Genomic DNA, 22,997 nt, shown 5'->3' with positions numbered 1-22,997 from the left:
TTATCATACTTTCATATTTACTACTTCTTCCTCAGTTTACTGTCAGCTGGGAGAAAGAGTTGAAATTATTGTAGATGAAGAGAGTTCTGGTCTCGTGGTCCCTCAAGTCACATAAATAATTGCTATGTTTAGGAGAGTGGAATTCTTCAGGCACCACGTAACTTGAAATTCCATTCCTTGCTTGGAGGTGCAGAGATTTGGAGAATAACAATTTTCGAGTCAAAAGCAAACAGAAATGGAGACTCTAGGACTCTGGTATTATCTGGTAAGACAGCAAAGCAGGATGCAGCATACTGTAGGTTTCTCATCAGTGTAGGCTGAAAGACAAAATGAATTCTGAGTCTAATGAGGGAGTCATTCCAGCCTCAAAACCAAGCCAGGGGCCTGAGAATATGCAACATTAAAAAGTAAAAAAAGTCTACAATTTAGTGTCCCTCTAATTTTGACCGCAAGCTAAGGTCATTAAGCTGAATTTAGGTTTTTGGCACCAAAGGGCTGATACCTGTCTGCAGTGATACCATCTGAGGAGTTAGAGACAATGAACAGCATCAACCAGACCAGACCTTCATCCATATTCTTCACAGATGAACTGTACCCTCTACCCTTTCCTGTCCCATTCCTCAAGAAAACTTATTGCAGTATGTAGTCTAGCCCTGTGGAATGCCTCCTTTTGAAATCTAAGAGGGAATGGATACAGATAGTATCCCATATGTACATTTAAATGTGGACCTCTATGCAGATTTTCTCTTTCTTGGATCAGGACAAAATGGGAGCAATTTTACTGCATTGGAGAAATGCAGGATGTCCAGTGTGTCCCAAAGCAAGTGGACAGTTGGAACTAAGGTGGCTCCTTCCTTGTCAGGTTATTTCATCTGAGGTTGCACTGCTTGCCTGTACATTGATTGGATGTAATGTGTGGCTCTTGCAATGTTTCAAATCTGCCAAGCTGTTACACTAATCCACGTTATTTTCTGGTTTACTCCAAAAACATTTTCAAACAAATATAGTCTTCCTTTTTTATCAAGTCTCATTTTTGTTTTATATTCTTAAAATAGAAGCTTAATGACCACCTTGGGATGATACAGTTTTGGAAAGCATGCCCATAAAGGCCAAATAAACAGGAAACAAAAGGATTATTGGTGGTAAGACCCAGCAATCCTTTTCATGGCATTGAACACTACGTACCAAGGCGTTGGGAAGAAAGCTGTTGGTGGGAGGCCCAGGAAAAGCAACACTGATCTGGAGAAATAGCTTTGTAAATATCCCATTCATTACTTTTGGCAACTAACACTGTCTCTGAAACCATCAGTCACTCTGCAGAAAATGGTTTGATAGGGCTTTCCTCATAACCTGAGCCTATTTTCATTAGCAACCTGATGAGATTCTGCTGGCTTAGTTTCCAAACATCTTTCACTACCTGCTGCTCCCAACTTTTAGCCAGCACTGTCACAGGCATTACCTGGGCCTCAAGAATCCCAGGGAAGAAGCATATTTGCATATGAAGCCTGAACAGATGACCTTCAGGCAGACTGCAACTGGCCAAATGCATATCTAAAGTGGTTTATATGGAAACTGAATGCTTTGGATAAGGTTAAAGGTTCTAAATTACTTCTTTCATAAGCCATGGAAGCAAAGGGGCGGGAAGTTTGCCAAGTACCTCAGAGACATGGTCATCATATTGACCTTCATCAAGGCAACTGAAGAATGCCTTGGAAGTGCATCTCCAGAAATGTACATCCAGAGCTGAGTTTTTAAATCACAGAATCATAGAATCATTATGGTTGGAAAAGATCTCTAAGATAATGTTATGTCCTGAGCCTTTGCCCAGGCATCTGCAACTGACAGGCAGGTATGGTTCACAGTTATGGGAGGAAAAGCACTTTGCATTGGTGCAAAGTGGTGGGAGTCAACTGATCCAGAATTTAGGCTATGTCTCTGTCGTGCCAGCACACCTCGGGAGAACCCAATGTGCAAATAGTCAATGACTTGGTAATACAAAGTGGAACACTTTTTGAGGACCTCTCCTGCATTTGGAACAATAGCTGTGGCTACTTATCTCTCAGTCTCACTTAGACTAGCTACAAAAGCTGGCAATGGTGGCCTATAACTGCTACTACCCTATCCTGAACAGTCCGTGCTTGATCACTTTGCTGCATACAGAATGAACTTACCATAGATCTTCAGTAAGGCCTGTCACACCCTTATATTTTCAACCTACTGAAAATCATACTCTGTTTGAAAACCAGCTCTCTCCTGTAAATTGTCACTTGTCACAGACTCCAAGCTGCCACTGAAAGGACAGTGGCTCCACTGCAAGTCCCAGCTAATTATCTTGACAATCCCATGAAACAAAGATTTTTGTCTGGTCTGTAGTTATCCTTTTACTCATACTATCAGTAAATTAATTAGCAAAGGTACTAGTAGCCACATGTACTAAACCTGGGAACTGCAGGAAACTTCATATAGCCCCACACCTTTTGCTTTTGGAAAGCAAAGAAAGCTGTACTCAAATGGTGTTTTACTATGCAGCTTGTGGGTAACATTTGGCCTGGGGTTTTTTCCTTTTTCTTTTTCTTTTTTTTTTTTTTGCAAGCAGACTGTTGGACCATATGCCTGTATTGTCTATTTGGTTGGTTTGTTGCTTTGCTCCAGGCCTTGGTTCTGTGATCATCTATACTGTGTACATACTAGGTTTTGCCAGGACTCTAATCTGGAGTTAACCAATTATTTGGTTTTATGAGAGGGCAGTTTGCTTCAGGATCCACACCCTATAGATAATGCAGGTGTGGACTATACCAGGCTTCATTCTTCCTGACCAGAGCCATCTGCTTGTGCATGCCTAATGTATTCACAGGTCCAGCATGCCCTGACATATGCGTAGCACCTCTTCGTAGGCACCATAGAATTAGCAGTCTCTAAAGCCTGTCTCTGCTTATCTGGCTATCCCAGTTCTTAAGCAGGAAAATAATAGCACTGGGATAGAAAGGGGCCATCTGTGGACTGGACTGATTAGGATCCTGTCCCAGGTTAATGTTACTGAGACTGTAGCTTGGCATCTCTGTCCCTCCAGTACCAAGCAGCTGCACCAGATCCTTCCCTGGGAAGTCACTACACAACTTCTACTGTATGACATAGGAGGACACTCAGTATGATATCAAGAGAGTTGAGAACCTGCTTTTGCCTCTCAGCTTTGTCACAGGGAGGATGCAGGGAAAGAACCCTTTTCTCAGGATGTGGCATCCTCCCCCTGACACATATACTGAAATTATTTCTGGGACTTTTTTTCAAAATCCCCTAGGATGCAACACAGTGAGCACCCAGGAGTACATGTCTGTTGATTACACTCATTTGTAGGAAGGAGCATGGCTTGTTTGTGCCATGCTTACAAGACTGCTCTAAATAATGGAGTGAAGAAAGGAGACTTCTGCACGAGAGCATGGTACCCGGGTGGAAAGAGGCTTGCACCACACACAGGAACTCTTAAATTAGCAGGCTGACAGATGTGTTTCTTTGATAGTCACTTCTGACAAGCAGTAATATTTGCCGTAGAACATCCAAATATGTCACCACTTGTCTTGCTGGTGGCAATGGGTGGGGCACACAGTTGAGGAAATGGTAAGGGTGCCTTGGAATGTGGAAATGGCAGCTTTCCGAGCAGAATGGGCTCTGGCGGCTGTCTGTACTCAACCACACACATGGGCATGCCCCAGGAGCTATCTCGTAGTTTTCCAGAGTTGCAGAACAGGTCGTACAGCACCTGAGGGAAGAGATATCCGCTGGGACAGCCTGCTTGCATCCCTCATTCCTCAGGCACAGAGCCCAGCAGCAGTGAGCAGTAGGTGTGGGAGAGCCATGTGAGGGGAAGCCTGTCAGTGAGCAAGCCCCAGGAGCCATGGAATTGCAGGCCTGCTGCCATGCTGAGAAGCAGATAGAGGCAGCAGCTTGGCAGGAAATTTTGGTGGAAGGAGATAAGGAAACAGCAGTGGTGATTCATCTGGGAGCTGCACCTCCTGCTCAGGAGGCCCTACTATGGCTCTGTCTAGGAAAGATCTGCCAGCCTTGCTGGAAATGGAGCTTCTTCCCTGGACAGACACCACCTAGTCCCCTGTTCTCCTGGGTGCCTGGCTGCCATGACCAGTCATGTCCTGGCATGTCCAAGGTCATGCCACAGAGATCCTCTGCTCCCTCTTATTTGTATGTGTCTGATTTGTCTCATTAAAAAAACGTTTCACAGGTTTGGATTTTTTTCTATTTACAGTTTTTGGCCTATTCTAGTGTTTTAGTCAGGGTAATCTAATTGTATGTATGTGGACGGAATGGCCTTTTGAAGTATGTACATATGTGCATGTGTACCATGCAATACCTTCACAGTGGGATTCAAGGGCCTTCAGTTGCAGAGATCACAGAGGCTCTCTGTAGCTACTAAGAAGCTCCCTTTCTTGGGAAGGGACACTTCTGATGTGTGCTTTGAAGAGAACCAGCAAGGACACAATAGATATATGTCCTGGGCTGGTCATTCAGGGACTTCACAATTCATGACCTTTGCAAATAGCATTCCTGACTGTGTGCCAATTTCACAGATGCAGGAAGATGACTAGGCTCATAAGGACTGCTGTCTCTTAAGGCTCTGCTATCCCCAGCACAGCTCTCTGTGTATGGCACATAGCTGTCGACACACATCCCGCAAGGGGACTAAGGCACTCCAACTTGAAACCGCTGTTTGGTCAGGAGAAAGGCAGCTCCACACACGTCATGGCCTCCATGAAGGGTGTGAGCAGCAGCCATGGCAGGTGACAATCTATGCCAGATGTAGTCTTTCACACGGAGAATGCACTTGAGGGCGGGAGCAAGGAGCGTGCCAGGAGACGGACGTGTTGTGGGAGCACAATAGGTCCTAGGAGACCTCTTACCAAGGTGCATTACATAGAATCATGGAATTGTTCAGGTTGGAAAAGAACTCTTAAGTTCATTGAATCCAACTGAAACATCTGTTGGTCCATATGGATGCAGGCAATTTGCTGCAGGTGGTTCTGCCCTTGACAGTGCAGGCCTAACCTCATCTGTACTTCTCAGCCTGGGGACCAAAGCAGATCCATTACATATTCCTAACTCTTCCAGTAGGCCCAGACATAACATTTAATACAGCACGGGGAAAGCTTATTAAGTGGTAACTTAGCAATAATCAGTAAAATGTGGTTAGACTAAACAGAAGTTATATGACTAAAGCATCAGAGATTTGACACAGATATAAGTCAGAACTTTTCACTGCTTAGGAAAAACATGGACTCCTGTATGGCATCACTAATTGTTAACTAACTCACGCTGAGAAAAAATGGCACTAATTGATCTGTTGATATGAATAGAAATTATACAGATGCAGACATTTTGCATTATTAATAACTAAAGCACCCTGTCCAGATTCAAGATTGCTTTCTTCTGACATTAAACATATATTTAACACAAAGATTCCCGTCTGCAGCTACCTGAACCCTACCGGGCTATCAGAACAGATTTTCTGCCCAACAAGTTTAATTCCCTGATAGTGTTCTGGCAAATAATCCTTCCTTTTGCATTCAAGGACTTATTTTTGTTTCTCTTACATCTATTTTTATTTTTCTTTTATAGGCACCACTGCTAGTATACTCCTCATCCCAGTGCAGTATATGAATTTGCCACATCACTTCTGTGTGGCATTATTCTTTATTTACTCTTTGCATTACATGACTGAATTACCAGTGAAGATTCTTTATAACTGTCTCCATTAAAACTTAGTCTCTCTGAGGTGAGGGCCTTGAACTCTAAGCATTTCTAAGCTTTGATTTGATAGCCAGTACTGGGGCTTGCATCCTGTCATTTGCCTCAAAGAAGCACCCAGCTAGAACTTTGTCTTCAAAATGCCTCCAACACCTGCTTTGTAGTGGGCTGTCACTTCACCCATTGTGTATAGTAGCATTTGCACCACAATATAATCCAAATATTAGATCGTTTTTAGTCATGGTATGGGACAGACAAAGTGATTTATGCAGAGGACTGCTGCTAATTCCAGAAATAACAAGGTCTGGCACAAGCTAAGTATACCTGCTAATCCATCACTGTACCCAGACAGCTAAATGCCTCTTCAGGACTAATATTTTCCTTTAGCTAATGAGAGTGACTACAACTGTGTACATCTTAGGGCTCTGATTTTCATTTGCAGCGGAAAAATGTCTACTCTTTCAAGCAAATAATTCCATGAAGGAAGGTTGCTAGCATAAGGAGATTCTAATTCTGTTTCTGGAGCAGTCAGAACTAACATAGGGAAGTCATCTTCATTTCTGATTACAAAACACAAACTTTAAGTCTACTATATGGCAGGCATGAAATCAGATTAGCTTCCCCCTGTGTACTGATATATTCTGATTTGAGAAGTCTACCTTTCACATGTGCAACCTGCAAAACACCTGTGTTTCGTAGGTGTTTCTTCATAGTGAGGAATTAATACAAAATGCCTAAGATGATCTGCTTTTCTTATTCCCACTTTGTTTTATCTGCCTTCATGAACTTTTAACATCACCACATGGGTGAGACAATCAAACATGCAAGCATCTGGTTTTATGGGGATGTGACCAGAAAATATGAGAGCACAGATCTTTTTTCATATTCACTCAGCACTTTTTTAATCTCAGTCTGAGACATTCTTTGTTTCCTCTGGAGTCAAGGCTAGCCCAGGGAACAGCAGCAGAGTTCTCTGACGTCAGGCTGATTGTGTAAAGGGTGCTGTGGTGTTCCAGAATTTGGTTAGCAATTCCGCAATGAAATGTTTTTAGCTCTGCACTGACATCTTTACCTGAACAAGAGGGAAAAGGACTCACTGCACTAGAAAAGTGACAGTCTTAGAAGACCCAGCACAGAGATACCTTCCTTATCCTATATAATTACCTTGTGCATTAATCATAGGAGGTAACAGAGCTGATGCCATGCCTAGAAAAGCAGCAGTAACTTCAGGGTTATTTAGAACCCACAGAAGAGCTATATATGCCTAAGAAGTTCACAGCTATATATCAATGGTTGCAGCTATGTGAGGAGTGAGATACTCAGCATTGTTATGGGTGGCATTTTCATATGGTATGTAACACTGAAAAACCTCAGAGAGTAAATTTTTCCAACTGTATCATCTGGTTAAATAAAAAGATATAACCTCTTTGTACAAGCCTTATGTGTAAAATTAAAGACTTGTTTACACTGGATTTAAGCCTTGGATGAATCTCTTTGCCTAGCTCTGTAGTGTGAGCATTTTGCAATAGTGCAGACTGGGAGTCTCACTGGTGTGGTTTGTGGCTTACTCACCCACCTGCAAGTAAATTACCAGTACTGAAAGATACCTGTGTTGATAGGTAAGTCTTAGGAGCAGAAAAACCACAAATCCCTTGAGCATTACCAAATACAGTAATTCTCGAGGACATTTGCAACAGTAGGGCTATTAACCCCAATATTAAGACCAAATTCCGAAGTCCAAGTACAATGATTTCTCGAAGCACAGGAATTCTGCCTTTATTGGTGCTCCTCCTTCCTGAGAGGCTTTGAAGCAAGAAGCAGCAAAGGCTGAGGTTGAAGATTGCATGTTCTGTTGTGCTGGGTCAGGTTGTCCCCTTTCTAGAGCGGGGCTGGAACCACAGCCAGCACTGGGATAAAAATAAAACCGATGTGCAGCATTGGCAATGCAACAAAGCAATTCCTGTGGATAGTATTTGATATAAACCAGCTTATAGTGTTTGCCTTGCAGCCAGTGTAAGGAGAACAAGTCGCTTTTCTGCACGGTGGAGTCATCTGATGTTTGCTTTAATTTCTGGCAGAATGAGGGAGCGTGAGTCAGATGCTCTCACAGCTGGCTCGGGCAAGGAAGAGGCCAGCAGGGACCCTGACTCACCAGAGCCGCCGCATTTCTTCCGAAAATCCAGCTCAGCGACTGGAAGTGAAATCACGGGCTGGGGGCAGCTCCAAGGTTAGGGAAAGCGGGAGGAACAGGGCTCTGTGCGGGGGGCAGTCAGCGAGCCCAGCCCAGGGTCGGTGCCGAGGGTACCGGTGAGAAACCCCGACAGACACGTCTCGTTCGCGTCCTCGGGCAGGCAGAGAACAGCCCCCTCCCCAGCCAGCACAACCCAGGGCCGCTGCCCCGGCAAGCCCCGTCCCCCCGTTACCTCATTGCCACATTCCCCAGCGAGTGAGCTCAGCTGTGTGCGCAGCCTCGCGCCTTTTATGGTCAAACAACTTTGCCTGGGCGAGGCTTTTTTCGCGAGTTGGGAGGAAACGCCGGGGTTTAGCCTCTCCCCCGCCTTTCGGTGCTGCTGCCTCTCCTGGCGGGCGGGCCGGGGCAGCCGAGGAGCCCGGCCCCAGCCCCGAAAGCCCCAGCCCCGGGGGTGGCATTTCCCGCTCCCCCAGAGGTGAGTCTCTTCGCTTGGCTTAGCGACAAAGCTTTTGTTCTTTGCCCTGGGGCTGGCGCGGGGCGTGGAGGTGTGTGCGGGTTTCCTGCCGCTCCCGCCCTCACGGCTCGTCGCCTCGGACAGAGACCTTCGCCCTCGGTGGGGCTGATTTACCGTCGTGACTCGTGAGGGCGTTTGCCCCTCCGCAGATAGAAGGTTCGCAGAGAGAAGGTTCGCGTGTGTGGGGTGAGTTTTCTTCTCTCTCAGTGCAATGGAGGCGGCTCAGCGCTCCCGCACAGCCCCGGGAGCGGGGGAGAGGGAGGGGGTGCTGCCGGGCTTTACTCGGGACAAGCTCTCTTTTGTGTGCGCATGGATGAGCGAGACACCTCGGGAGCCTTTTTCCAGATGTGCTTGAGAGACGAATCTGGGGCGCTTTGTGTATGAAATTTACTCAATTTATGATTTTATATCTCTCTGGGAGTGCCCTGAGAAAGCGAAGACTCAAGTGCTTGATAAGTCGTAGAACTTTCTAACGTTTTAAATATGTTTGCGTAGCTTTTTGGAGTTTTTCCTCTCTTTTTTCCTCACTTGCAGAGGGAGGAGGCAAACCCAGCATCTGTGAGAGAAGTTTGTAACTCCGAATATCCCCCTCCCCCAGCCCGGTTGCTTTAAGGCTCTACCTTGGAGCTTGCATAGCTGACTGACTTTTCTCTCTTTGAAGCTTTGTAACTTTGGGGCAGGCTGGGAGAACTTTCTGTATGAAAATAAGCATAACTCCTAAATCTGTTGAATCTATTCTTAATACTCTTATTTTTCTTTTTTTTCTTCTTCTTCTTTTTTCTGTAGTTCTTCTTCTGACCCCCCTCAGTTGGGAGGAAGTTGGGAAATAGGGGAAGTACAGATGCCGTGTATGGAACCACGATGCTGGGCTGGCTTTTACAGGGGCTCCCAGCGTGGCTGGAGCCAAACTGCTTTTACCAACAGAGGTGAAAAATGGCTTTTAGGTCTCTGCTTCCTCAGATTCCTCCTGCTTTCACTACCGCAGGAAAGGAGCAGAGCTTTTGAAAGTGGTATCATGGGATCAAATAACTGAAAGCTCTCTGGGTGCATAAGAAGTAGCAGACCCACTATGGGACCTCCTGGGAGGTGTCACTTGGTTTTGTCCTCCTACTTTTCCTTGTTGTCAGAGAGAAACAGTGTATGAGGCAACTAGGTATCCAGACTGTGTCCTTTGGGGGCATCTTCTTAGCTCCACCTGAGTCATCTTAAAAACTGTTACAGGAGGTAGAAAAATCTCTCCCCTTGGGGAAAATGTGAGGATGAGAAGGATTTGAGATTAGGTCTCTTGGCATCACATTCCCTCTCCCATAGCTTTCACAAACTGCGCCACAGGACTTGCATGAACTGTGTGTTTCTGCAAAGGCTTAGATGGCATTGGCAGCGCCCCAGGGTTGGGGGGGGTGACTCTGCAAGGCCAGCCTTTCTCAGCCGGTTTGGTCTGTGTGGGGGTGGACTGATAAACAGAAATAAGGATGAGCAGGGGCAGCTGCTGGATGGAGACAGCCGTGAGCAGAAAAGGGCCTTAAGTGCAACATAGCATATCGGGAAATGGGCTTCTTTGGGTTAAGGGAGATAGCAGCTGCTGGTAGCAAAGCCAGTGGATTTTTGTGAAGCAGCCAATATCCCAAGAGTGTATGTTGACCAGCTCCGGTATGGATCATGGTTAGAAGTGACATTGTCACTGTAGTGTTCTGCTCATAATGCTGTCAAACCTGGTAGAACTACTGTTCCACCATGTGGCTCACTACACCATAGTGAAATAGTCGAGCATGAGGCAGAAGTCTCTAAAAAAAAGTTGGAGGTCTTTTTAATAGCTTTTGTAGCTTGGCTGGAAGCTGTAGAATGGAGAGAGTTGGTCAGTCCCTTCTGACTTGCAAGTCTGCTTGACCCCTACAAGTTTGAGGGATGAAGGACAGACCTTGCTAATTACTCTTCAGCCTTGGCCCTTTCCTCATGCTGGATCAAGTGGGAGATGCTCAGCACAGCTTTTTGGCTAGTGCTTACTGTTTCAGCCTCTTTCTCCCTTTGAAAAGCCCAGAAGAGTTTGTCCAAGCATATGCAACTCATCAGCCCTTCAACAAAATAAAAAAAATAATGGCCAGTCTTCGCGAACGAAGATCTGGGGAAAGGTCTTTTACCTTTCCAGCCTGCGCAATGGATTTTTTTAGGTGAGACACAGCCTGCGCTGAACTGAGCCCACCCTTTAATCCTAAGGTTCATCTGCCGGGGCCAAGCACGCTTGGACAATGGCAGTGAGGTCCTCAGGACGTAGGTTTGTTTAGAGTGACCTTCTCATAGATGGATGGCCTCACAGGGCTAACGGGTTCCATCTGCCCGGGAGACCGAGGAATCGAACCCGGGTTGCAGCAGTGAGAGTCCTGCATGCTAACCACTAGGCCACCAGGGGTCTCAGCCCTTCAACAAAGGGAAGGAAAAGTGCAGCAGCATGGACGTTGTGTTTGTGTTGTCACATGCTTGTGACCTGGAGAAGCTGTGACAGGTCACTATATCGTGCCACACTGCACTGAGTCGTGGGAGCACTTAGAATGGGGCACGAAGGTCTTATCAGCAGCCAGGGGTAATCGGGGGTGGGCGGATGTTTGTGGCACCAGGGCTGTCTGTCCCAGCAGCTGTTATTGTCCGTGAGAGAAGCCGGCAGTGTGGAGGGGCACTGATTTGGACATGCCAACGTGAAATGCTGGCACAGAGCCCCTGTGCTGACGGCAGCCCTATTGTGCTGGGGTGTTAGGAGGGCTATAGGCATGCCAGGCTTTACAACAAAGCGTCTGGCTCCATGGAGGCTTTTCGCACGAGTGAGGTTGTTGGCTTGGGGGAATCCTGGAGATGCGCCTCTTCTCAGGAGACCTGGGGTTCCCCCAGCAGCCGGCTCGGTACCGGTATCCTCCGGCTGCTCGAGCCGAGGGAGAAGGGCAGGTTCACAAGCCCCCAGGAGGCCTGGCCGAGGGGAGCCCCGGCTGCGGGGTGCTGCCCGCGGCCCCGGCAGCCCTAAGGGGCGGGCGGGGGGCGGTGGCGCCGAGGCGGCATCCGGGGAGCGCTTCCTGGCGGGGGCGGAGCGGGCGGCGGAGCCGCGGCCAGCCCGGCCGTGGGCAGGGAGCGGGGACAGCGGGGGTTCTGCTGGGGGTGTGACACCGAGGAGAGCCTCACCTGCCCCGTCGTTCTGCCTCCGCCGGCATGGAGGAGCCTGGAGGTAAAGGGTGGGCGATGCCGGGGCTTGGAGTGGAGGCTGGGGGAGCATTGCTGAGGCTGTCACAGGCTGAGGTCGGGGGGAGCTGTCTGGCGTTATTGGGTAAAGGGGAAGAGGAAATGCTGACTCCAGTTCTGGGGGCATCCCTTGGGGTGCAGGGGATCAGCCTCCTGGTCACCATGGTCCCCTGCGGCGTGTGAGGCTCTGGTGCAGCAGAGATCTGTGTTTCTCTGTGTCCAGAACCCCTTTGTGGTTAATGCCATCCTGAGTTGAAGTGGTGAAGTATGATGGCTCATTCGAGCTGTCTGCAGTTTCTGTTCCTCTTTTTTCCTCTGCTTAGGCACCTCACCCTCTGGCCCGACTTAAATTCCTGTATCCCTCTGCTTCACATTCACATCTTCTCTATTAAGTTCCACTCTGGCTCAAGGATGACTTCACGTAGGTTTCCTCCGTCTTCTTTCTTGCCAGGTGCTGAGAAGATGGCCTCCCCAGGTGCCCCAGGGACCCGCATGACGTCCACAGTCAGCATCAACATTTCTACGCCCTCCTTCTACAACCCACAGAAGAAATTTGCACCTGTGGTTGCCCCTAAACCCAAGGTGAACCCCTTCAAGTCTGGGGGAGCATCAGAGTCGTCGCTGCCACCGCCTCCTGGACCTGGTGCCCAGCGTGCTCAGATAGGGAAGGTGGGGGAGATTCCATCAGCATCCATGTCCCTGCTGGCAGAAGGTAGGTGAGGGCTGGCATGGCAGATGTGAATATGCATTTCTGAATTCTCAAGGTGTGAGGTCTGTGCCTGGGCTAAACGTGACAACAGGGGCATAACTGCTATAAATGATGGATATTCTTGCTGTAGAGGCTGGCAGATTCCAGCCTCAGATATCCAGAATGAGATAAATGGATTAGAAAGGCTTCTCAAAGTACATAGTATCTTCCTTAGGAAAGGAGGTGGGAAAGCAGTCCTGCATTGCACTAATGCTGGAGGAACGCAATGGATTTTTCACAGTATTCCCTGGGTGCATAGTTGTGTAATTGCAGTCAGTTTCTGGCCAGCATGTCTGAGAGCAAGTATGTTGCAGAGAAGTTGACCCTGATAGTGATGAATCATGCTGTTGTCCTTCTTCATGATTGGTTCCAGCTCAAGTTGGTTATCTCTGACTGTGGAGATCCTTCTTGTGGACCCTACAATTGCCATCTTTCCTTCTGGAGAAGAGGAGGGAGAAATATTTGCCTGAAAAAATGATGGCAGTGATCATAAACAGGAAGTGAGACTTAGAGTTTATATGTCTTGTACAATTTTGTACTTTTCCTAGTGGTTTGGGTTGGGTGTGTTTTCCTGTGAAGAGTGACTTCTTGATTCACTGTGGTTTTCTTTTTTCTTTCTTTTTCTTAGTTTTTTTTTTTTTATTTCCTGTGGTGGTGGCTTGTTTGTTTTTTTTTTTTGTGTCATGTTTTGTTGCTTGTTTGGTTTTGTGTCCTCTAAGAAGCAGAATGTTGCCGGTTGTGTGGTTCTGTAGTTGGAACTAATCAGCATAGATCCATCAGAAATTTCCTTGAGGACCCCTTGCTAATGCTTGATGCTGCACATTACCCCAAGGTTCTACCAAGTCAAGGGTACATCTCAGTCAGGACACACGTATTCAGATAATACTGGTTTAAATTTCTTTCCCTGTTTAGCATAGACCGTGCAACACTAATATTTTTTAGGTTAGCATGCTAAGTTAGTGGGCAGCTGACCTGATGGTAGGAAGGCTGTTCCTGTGCTTAGAGGAGAGAAATTAAGCCCTTTTTTTCCATGTCTCAAGTCACAAGGGCATGCCGGTGCTTTTGTCTCCTAGAATTGTACCAGCTAACTCTGGTGATCTATTTCTTGTATGTTGTTGGCTGGAATCTTGTATCTGTGGAAACCAAGATCCCATCTTAGGCTTTATGGTCTTCTGCTATAGTTGTGTGGATTAGGGATGTGTCTGTCAGAAGGTCTCAAACTGACACAAATGCATCACATGAAGTACTAAAGAAGACAGATTGATGTTAAATTTTTCAGTGTACAGTGTGAGTGGAACACTGGGTGTTGTTTGCTCTGCTTCTCTGTTCCTTAAAATGTGTATTGTGAATGAACTAGACAGAAAGATTAGCTAAAGAACCATTTGTCACAGACTGCTGTGTCATCATCATTTGAGAGCTGCCAGCAAGACATCTGAAGTACAGATGAACCACCAAAACTCAGTCATGAGAGAAATGCATCTGATTTGACCCTTTTCTGCCTTTCTCATACACTCCCCAAACAAAATGTAGTATAATATAAAGCCATAGCAATTGGTCTCTTTGTCTTAAATGACAGGATGGCTAAATTAGTATTGCTGTAGGAATGTTATATTTAGTATTGATTATTCTATAAAACTGGTATAACAACTTTATGGACAGCTTCTTTTTTTCTATGAATAATTAATAAAACAGGCTTTTAGTGTATCTGAAACAATGTGACAACAGATCAGGGCTTTGTTTCTGCAATATTCTTTGATTTCAATAAACCAAAAGGTAAGCATGTACAAACTGCACCCCAAACTGTAATTTCAAAGAAAAATTACAAACACAGTATTACTCCCTGCCCCCAACAGAATTTCTGTGGCACAAGAAGGCTTGGAAGAGGTGTTGCATACCAGGGCAGTTTATGCATTCCACAGGCTAATAAGATTTTGGCTTTCATTTTCTGAAAGGGCAGTATCCTCTCCCTTAGCTTACCAATCAGTCCTTATAAAGCCTGTTGACAACAGCTGGATATGAAGATGAGACAATTCGATTACTGCTGTTAGAAGTTGCACTTGGAGTAGCTGGAATGAAAACCTTGGTCTTTTACCCTACTGCTGGTTGGAGATAGCTAGGAAGAGAGGTGGGTGTCCAGAAGAAGGGATGTGGAAGTTACACCTCCTCATCTTTGGTGTTCTTGCTGCATGGTTGATAAGAGGACAACTTTACCCATACATGGTGAAGGGAAGAGGATTCACATTTCTTTGACTGTGTTGTAGTAGAAAACGTCTGGTTTTGCCTGTTCCACATCTTTGGCAAATTGGAAGCAATGGGGTTTTCTTCTAGGAGACTGAAGTTCTCTAGTGCTTTTTCAACCTGCTTTAAAAGGTTCTGGAAAATTTCTCATGTCCTAATGTGCACTGGGTGTGAGGACATCTTGGCCTCCAAAAGGAAAGCTGTTTTCATCCCCCAGAAAAACAAAGAAGTTTCAAAGATTCTTCATATGCATAATGGGCAGTTGGTGCAACTTGCTTTTTTTCCCCCCACACTTGTTTCTTATATGCTTACTGCCCTGCTGTGAGGTGCCAGCTAATTTTCTTGTAAAAACACAGGCTCTTCTGGATCCTGGGTTGTCCACTGGCACTCTGTCTTTGCTGCTCTGTATCCAGTAACCTGAGCAAGTTACTGGCAAGAAAAGTATATGCTGTGGACCAGAGACTGAGACAAGGAGCAGGAAAGGACATAGTGAGATGTGTTTACCAAATATATGATAACTATTCTCAATGACTAATAGCAACAGCTATTGAGGAAAGATTACATGATTGTGAAAAGCTTCGGACAAGGTGGAAACCAGCCTGTGGAGTTCAATTGTCCTTGGTAGGTGCTAGGATCCCCTGGGTACAGTAGAAGTAGAGTGTGCTCACAGCTCAGAGGGCCAGTGGCATCCTGGGCTGCATCAGAAGACCAGCAGGTCAAGGGAGGTGATTCTGCCCCTCAAGTCTACTCTTGTGAGACTCCACCTGGAGTGCTGTGGTCAGCTGTGGGGTCCTCAGCACAAGGAAGACATGAACTTCTTAGAGTGGATTCTGGGGAGGGCCACAAAGATAATCAGAGGGCAGGAGCACCTCTCTTATGAAGACAGGCTAAGAGATCTGGGGTTGTTGAGCATGGAGAAGACTGGGTAGACCTCATTGCAGCCTTCTAGTACCTGAAGAGGCCTTATAAAAAGGAGGAACTTTTTATACTGGCAGATAGTTACAGAACAAGGAGCAAGAGTTTTAAACTGAAACAGGGCAGATTTAGGTTAGATTAGATATTAAGAAGAAATTCTTTACTCAGAGGATGATAAAGCACTGGAACAAGTTGCCCAGAGAAATTGTGGATGCCCCATCTATGGATGTCCACATTGGATGGGGCTCTGACCAACCTGATCTAGTGAGTGGCATCTCTGCCCATGACAGGGGGGTTGGAAATAGATATTCTTTAAGGTCCCTTCCAACACAAACCATTCTATGACTCTGTGACTCTACTTGCTGCAATACCTTTAAGAACCCTCCTGGCTTGGAGTAAGAAGTGATCCAAACTTTTATTCTCATTCTTTCTTCCCCATAGACTTGCCGCTGCCACCTCCTCCTCCACCCGGAGAGGAGGCAAGTTTCTCCTCAAACTGTGCGTTTCCACCACCCCCGCCACCCTTTGAAGAACCTTTTCCACCAGCCCCAGAAGAAGCTTTTCCTTCTCCTCCTTCTCCTCCTCCTCCACCGATGTTTGATGAAGGACCTGTGAGCACAGTACCTGCCCCACAGGTGAGTGAGGTTCAAAGGAAGTATGGTTTCTGTGATGCTCTGTCAGTTGTGACAGCTTCTTACTACTCTCTGAACTCAGCAGCAGGAAGCCCTGAGATCTGGGAAAGCTGAAAATGCTACCACCCCATGGACCAGCATAGGTTAGGATCAGCTGTCTGGGCTGCAGCTCTGCAGATGAAGGACCTAGGGTTCCTGGTGGACAGTGAGTTGAATGTGAGCCAGCAATGCATCCTTGTGGCAATAAAGGCCAACCACACGCTGGGCTGCACTTGTGAGAAAAGGGCAAGGACTGTGATTACTCCTCCCTTCTGTGCTAGTGAGGCTGCATCTTGGAGGACTGCATCCATTGGGTCTCTTCAGTATAACCCCAGTGGAATACTGAAGGAGATGCAATCCAGTAGAAGGTTGTAGCGGTCATTGGGGGTTGGAGTAGAAGAAGCAGCCAAGGGAGGGATCTAACTGCAGTCTGCAATATCTAAAGGAGGGCTGGAGAGAAGACAAGATTCTTCTTACTGGGGCACAGCAAGAGACAATGGACAGAAGTTATGGGAAAAGAAATTCCTCTTGGACAGAAGAAAACCCTGTTCCACTCCAAGGGTGGCTCAATGCTGGCACAGATACCCAGAAAGACTGGGGAACCTGCATCTCTGGGAATGTTCAGGAATCATCTGGACAGGGCCCTGAGCAACTTGGTGTATCTTGAAAGTTAGCCGTGCTGTGAGCAGTGTTGAACTATAGACCTCCAGATGTCTTTTCCCACCTAAATCTGTCTGAGAACTTCTTTGGGCTGTGCATTTTCCCACTCTTTGTAGACCTTGGAGACTGTATCCTGTTCATCCTCACCACCTTGTTATCCACTCAAAGCAAGGAGCAGATCTGTACCGCAGTCCAAAGTATCAAAATCTGCTATCTCATTTCTCTGGCTGTTCCTGTAACATGCTCTGCTCCCTTTTTCCTCATGGATGGCGGTATAGGTACGTGGCAAGATGAGCAGCATTGATCTTGAGATTGACTCACTGTCTGTAATGTTGGATGACATGGAGAAGAATGACCCCTTCAAATCCCGGGTGAGCTCTCCAGAATGTTGCAGGTGGAAGAAGAGATGACTGGTTTGCTGAACAGAGGTAGTGAGAAAGGTGCTACTGAAGATTAAAATGTCTGGATAAACCATAGCATGGAAGTATTTGTGAAGGACCAGGAAGCATAGATTTTGAAACTTGTCAGGACTGCTCAATACGTAACAGTTGGTACTCCTGGCATTCTGGGTCTAGGATAGCTGCAAACTTACTGCTATAGATGGCATATTTTCTCTTCCACCTTGCTGATAACTGCCTGTTTTCTTTCTGCTGCTTCCCTTTACAGATAACTCCAGGATCCACAGGTTCTCTGGAGAAACCATTGGCCCCAAAAGCCCATGAGGAAATGCCATTTGCACCCAGAGATACTCCTCATTCCTTTCCTTCCAAGTTCACACCAAAGCCAAGTGGAAGCTCATCTTTCAAGCCTCCTGGAGTTGATTTGAACCCCACTCCAACCCCATGGGCAGCCCCACAGCAACGCAAGGAACCCCAAGCACCAGTCCCTCCACCCCCCTTTCTCCCTCCTGCTCAGCCTACCTCTAAATTCACCCCACCTTCTGTTGCTGGCTCTCCTATGTCTGTGTCCAAATCAGATGCCAGTGTTCCCATGGCTCCCTCAAACTCAACAAAATATCCTACCTCCCTTCAGACTCAGTTCACAGCCCCTTCGCCTTCAGGTCCCTCCTCTCGACCACAGCCTCCCAATTTCACCTATGCCCAGCAGAGGGAAAGACCCCAAGTGCAGGTGAAGCCACGTCCAACAGAACAACCTGCTGCTGCAAAGGACATGGTAACGGTAAGAGCTACGGATGTCTTCGGACAGGCACGCTGGGAGTGAAATCAAAGGATGAGGGAGGTTCTGTCACAGACTAGGGTAGGCTGTTACCCATCTGAAAGAGAGATGTAAATATAGAGATAGTGGTGAAGAGGGGATAGGACTTCATGTGAAGGTAGAAAGGAGCAAGCAGAGTGGATAGCAGATTGTTCCCTAAAGAGGGATAGAGACGATCAGTAAAAGTGAGAGAAATAGGTCTGTTAGGGACAGGGTGGGAAGGACTCTGTCTATGTGTGTCCTTTGGAATTGAATGTTTCTTCTTCCTGCAGCATAGACCCACAGGTTCCAGTGCAGATCCACCTAGAGGGAATCCCTGTCTGACCATGAAGGAGGTAGAAGAGCTAGAGAAGTTGACCCAGAAACTAATGAAGGATATGGAGCATCCGCCCCCGTCAGAGGCTGCTACTTCTGGTGTGTTCCCTTGGTGGACAGCAGTAGGACTAAGACTGCGGTGAGTTTTTATCTCTCCTAATCCTTTTCTTCTACCATTGACAGAGCTCTGCGGCTTCTGCCGGAAGCCCCTATCACGAACCCAACCAGCTGTGAGGGCCCTGGACAGCCTCTTCCATGTGGAATGCTTCACCTGCTTCAAATGTGAGAAGCAACTGCAGGGGCAGCAGTTCTACAATGTGGATGAGAAGCCCTTCTGTGAGGACTGCTATGCTGTGAGTCACTGGAATAAAAGCCACTGGAGAGTGCTGAGCTTGCTGTGGTTGCTCTCTCTTGCTTTCCCTTCCTCCTTCTGTCTTGGCTCTCTGTGATGTAGCCTCGCACAGGTGGTGGATTGGATTAATGTGTCTTACTTGTTTCCTTTGGGCTCAGGGGACCTTGGAAAAGTGCAGTGTCTGCAAACAGACCATCACAGATCGGATGCTGAAGGCCACTGGTAACTCGTATCATCCCCAGTGCTTCACCTGCGTGATGTGCCATACCCCTCTTGAGGGGACCTCTTTTATTGTGGACCAGTCCAACCAGCCTCACTGTGTGGATGACTACCACAGGTATGGAGAGAGCACATGCATGTGGGGTTGGGTTGCCCATGTCATCTGTTGGACGTGGAGTTAAAACTGAGTCAGCAATGCACCCTGTAGCAGTTAAGGTCTCTTCCCACCTAAACTTCTTTGTGATTTATTATTCCCTTGTGGCTAATACTATTGAACAGCAGTGAGAAACCTACCTTGAATGTCACCACAGTGGTCATGGTCTCCATGTTTTTGTGTGTTGCAGGAAGTATGCTCCACGCTGCTCAGTCTGTAGTGAGCCTATCATGCCAGAGCCTGGGAAGGATGAGACTGTGCGTGTGGTGGCATTGGAGAAGAATTTCCACATGAAATGTTACAAGTGTGAGGTAAGCCTGGTGGCCAGCTCCTCCCATCTGTCCCATGCCCATCACCAGCAATTGGGTGCCTTTTGTTATCTATCTTGGCAAAATACTAAAGTTGTTTTGATTGAATCTGGAGCATTTTCGAAGCAGGTTCAGGAGAAAATTAGACATTCTCAGATCATGGGTCCATGAACAAGGACTATACAGGGTGGCTGTATTCTCCAACACCCCTAATGCAGCAGTTGTGTATACCAGGGGAACATGCTGGGACCACAGAAGTGGCTCACTTTCCCCTCAAAATAGCATCTCCCATTTGCACCATCAGAGAAAGAGCAGTAGGCTGTGAGCCATTACCCTGATACGGTGGGGCATTTCTTACGTCCTTGAAGGCTATCACCTTGCCATGGACTGTTGTTGAGTTCCCTCCCTCTTCTTTCCCTGTTCAGGACTGTGGGAAGCCCTTGTCCATTGAAGCAGATGAGAATGGGTGCTTTCCACTGGATGGGCATGTGCTGTGTATCAAGTGTCACACCGTTCGTGCAAAAATGGCACGCTGAGGAGCTTGGAGTGGGCATATCCTTGAGACCCCCCTGCACTCATTACTCTTCCCCTCCCTGCCGTTGTCCTACCCTTCTGCCTGACAAGGCAGATTGCTACCAATGGAGACTATGCCAGCACAGTTCTTTACTCATGTAGGATTCACCGCTCCTTGACTTCACTCTGCACACCCACCAAGAAAGGACCACTTCTGTTACTGTTTCCTGGCCCCAGTATATTCCAGGCTGGGGTCTATGATCAAGGTGAGTGCACAGTTGCTGTTCCCTTAAGACTCTGGAGGAGGAAGACCAGACCTCCACCACCGCCTGGTGGAAGTAGCAAGAATGACCTGGTGGCAGGTGCTGGGAAGGGCTGAGCATTCTTCAGTTCCATGGAGCCAAGAATAATGATGGGAGTTTAGAAGGTGGAAGTCTACATCTCAGCACCACTTCTGTCTTCAATTTTATTTTCTGTCTTGTGGCACGTCATTGTCGGGATGTCTTCCCCTGCTCCCTCCCTCACTCCTAGGTTGGAGTGTGGAGGCAGAACATTAAGGATCTGTTACTGTTGCTGGAAAAAGCTAACCTGCTATAGCTTTCCTGTCTAATGGATTTTACTGATTAACTGTCTTGTTGCCTTTTTGTTTTCCTTAGCCAGATTAAACTGGCAATATTTGAATTACTACTCTGTTCCTGAGTTTGGAAACATTTTTTTGTTTGTTTTTAAAAAAATCATTTTCCCTTCCCAAAATGAATCATTTCCCAGTGTGGTTTCTGGACAGCCAGGCTGGGCACCAGAGTAGCAAAGCAGTCCAAAGAATGCATGTTTACAAGTAAAGACTGTCATAAGGATGGGCAGCACACGGAGAGGAGACGTCTCTGTGCACGGATGAGGATTCAGCAGACTGAGGAATGTTTCCCCATTCCAGCAGGGATTCTGTCACTGCTGTCAGTGAAAGCTGCAGTGTAATTGCAATGTACTGTCTGGCTCTAAGTGTTACTGCACCGAGCCCCATTTCTGGACTAGAAACTCTCAAACTGAACAAACCTTTTGAATAACAACACTGTCCAACCACTGTTTGCATTCAATAAAATGTGTGGGTTTTTCCATTAACCTATGTCTGCTGTGTTTGTTCAACTGCCCATGAAAATTGCTGTCTTTGGCAGTGGAGAATGTATAGCTGCTCTTCCACCTTGCCTCCAGAGCTGAGGAGTCTGAACATGGTGTTTTTCTCTCTTGGTCTCCTTTCCAGAGTGTTTAGTTTCCAATTTTTCTGTACCTGAAGAGTAGCTCTCATTTAAAGCAGTGGAAGACTGCATTTCAGTACAGCAAGATTGTGGTCTGCTTGATGTGTCACTGGGAGATGAATATTCCAGTCTGTTGCAAGTGGACTGTAATAAAAGTGGTAAATTAGCTTGCTTTGCCCTAACTATTGCTACTCTGAAAAGTGTTTGTGCTTGATGTTTATGGTTTTAAGCATGGTAGTGTAATGGTCACTGCAGGTGAAACTCCTTTGTGGTAAGCACCAATGTTTCCACACTTCAAAGACATGAAACCTACTCTTAATCTCTTGCCAGTTTTTGGAAAATCTTTGATGACTTCTTGCAAATTGATCCAGTAAATGCTTTGAGGTTTTCTATAGGATGAGCAAAGAATAAACAAATTGTACCTTTGATTTATTTTTTTTTCCCCTTACCTGACTTCTTGGTGGTTTGTAGATGTTGTTTCTAGACTATATAAAATTATATATAAATTATATATAAAATTTATTTATAAAAGCTCATGCCTACAACCACCAAGGAGTGTGAAGGAGAGAAACTGTGATGGGATGGAGAAGCGCTCTAACCTAGAGCTATCAGAGGATCATAACCCCGGTGTCTGGAAAGCAGTAGGAAACCTGTCCAGTGGAGTCAATGGGAAGGACACTCTGGATCACCTTGTGGATTAAGGGGAGATTAATCATTCTGAGGGGCATGGGATGCAGGGAAAGAGCATTTTATGACTGTACAACGCTTTGTTATGGGATGTCTAGGGGTGGGATCAAAGGCAGGAAAAGGGAGTGATCAAGGACAGGAAGCACCATGGGAAAACTGAGGGGAAAAGGGCAAAGAAGGAGGTGTCTGCATGTATGGAGCACGTCTGGCCATGCCCTATGTGTCATCAGTGCAGTTTGTCCTGCCTTTGCAATAACTTTTTTTTCCTGTGAATGGACTCTATTCCATGCATGTGGATCTAAGCACCAGCAGCTGGAAATACCTGAGTCCATGCATATTGAGTGGATGTATATGCCCTTGTGCTACCGCTAGCAAAATCAAGTCAGAGTAGCTGGTGAGTAGGGTAAGAGATTTGAGAGCCATGACATGGCGTAGCTGTGAGTCTAGCTAGAAGCTGTAAAGATGCGTCTGAGAGTCAGCTGCTAGAGCTTCCACGAGATCCAAGCCAGCTACTCTTGGGTCTGAAACTCAGCTACTGGACCAGCTATAAGTGAAAAGTTTGCATTTGTGTGTGAGGTGACTGGGAGACCAGGGAATCCTGGGGCCAGCTGCTGAGTAGAGCCAATGTCTAAGGCTAACTACTGGAGGGCTCCAGGGTGTGTGTGTGGGGGTGTATGTGCATGTCTGAGTGCCCACCACTGAGCAGGGCTGCTGGCCTTGAGAATTTGCTTGTCCTGGTGCCAGCAACAGAGGAGACTAGCTCAAGCTCCAGGTCATGGAGCCAGCTGCTGAATAGCTAGTCTTGGACGCTAGAGGGTTTCATAGTACATATGTATGTATTTCCCTCTAACAGGTTCATCCTGATCAGCCAGAAAAGGGAATAGGATCAGGCTGTTTGTGCTGTGCTCTCTGCCTCAGGCCAGTCATGTGCACCATGTGTGCTTTTATGTACATGTACATATTATATACACAAGTATATAAGTGCATGAGTGCCTATTGGGAACACATGCTCAGGCTTGCTACTGGCTGTAACCTGAGGACATGGAACTGAACAGCCTCTTCTCTATCAGG

General features: G+C 46.7%; 1 protein-coding gene and 1 long non-coding RNA gene across 2 annotated transcripts in view; one reads left to right on the top strand and one right to left on the bottom strand.

The window, feature by feature from the left end:
- Window positions 1-21,105, top strand: part of ZYX (zyxin) — a 29,830-nt gene extending 8,725 nt beyond the window's left edge. The window contains 9 exon segments of the mRNA XM_027681407.1: window positions 12,133-12,393; window positions 16,024-16,217; window positions 17,192-17,284; window positions 17,580-18,086; window positions 18,401-18,542; window positions 18,627-18,796; window positions 18,954-19,132; window positions 19,359-19,479; window positions 19,902-21,105. Of these exon segments, the coding sequence (XP_027537208.1) occupies window positions 12,133-12,393; window positions 16,024-16,217; window positions 17,192-17,284; window positions 17,580-18,086; window positions 18,401-18,542; window positions 18,627-18,796; window positions 18,954-19,132; window positions 19,359-19,479; window positions 19,902-20,012 (1,778 nt within the window). The 3' untranslated portion in view covers window positions 20,013-21,105.
- LOC113966556 lies at window positions 6,638-8,387 on the bottom strand. Its single transcript, XR_003533870.1, has 2 exons — window positions 8,178-8,387; window positions 6,638-6,826 (listed from the first exon to the last, which is right to left on the bottom strand). It is a non-coding gene; the product is annotated as an uncharacterized LOC113966556 (long non-coding RNA).
- Window positions 21,106-22,997: the final 1,892 nt, after the last annotated feature.

The sequence above is a fragment of the Neopelma chrysocephalum genome, unplaced genomic scaffold (assembly GCF_003984885.1).
Source record: "Neopelma chrysocephalum unplaced genomic scaffold, ASM398488v2 Primary Assembly neopelma1_60, whole genome shotgun sequence".
In the NCBI taxonomy this organism is placed as follows: domain Eukaryota; kingdom Metazoa; phylum Chordata; class Aves; order Passeriformes; family Pipridae; genus Neopelma; species Neopelma chrysocephalum.
This window is presented reverse-complemented; position numbering and strand designations above follow the sequence as displayed.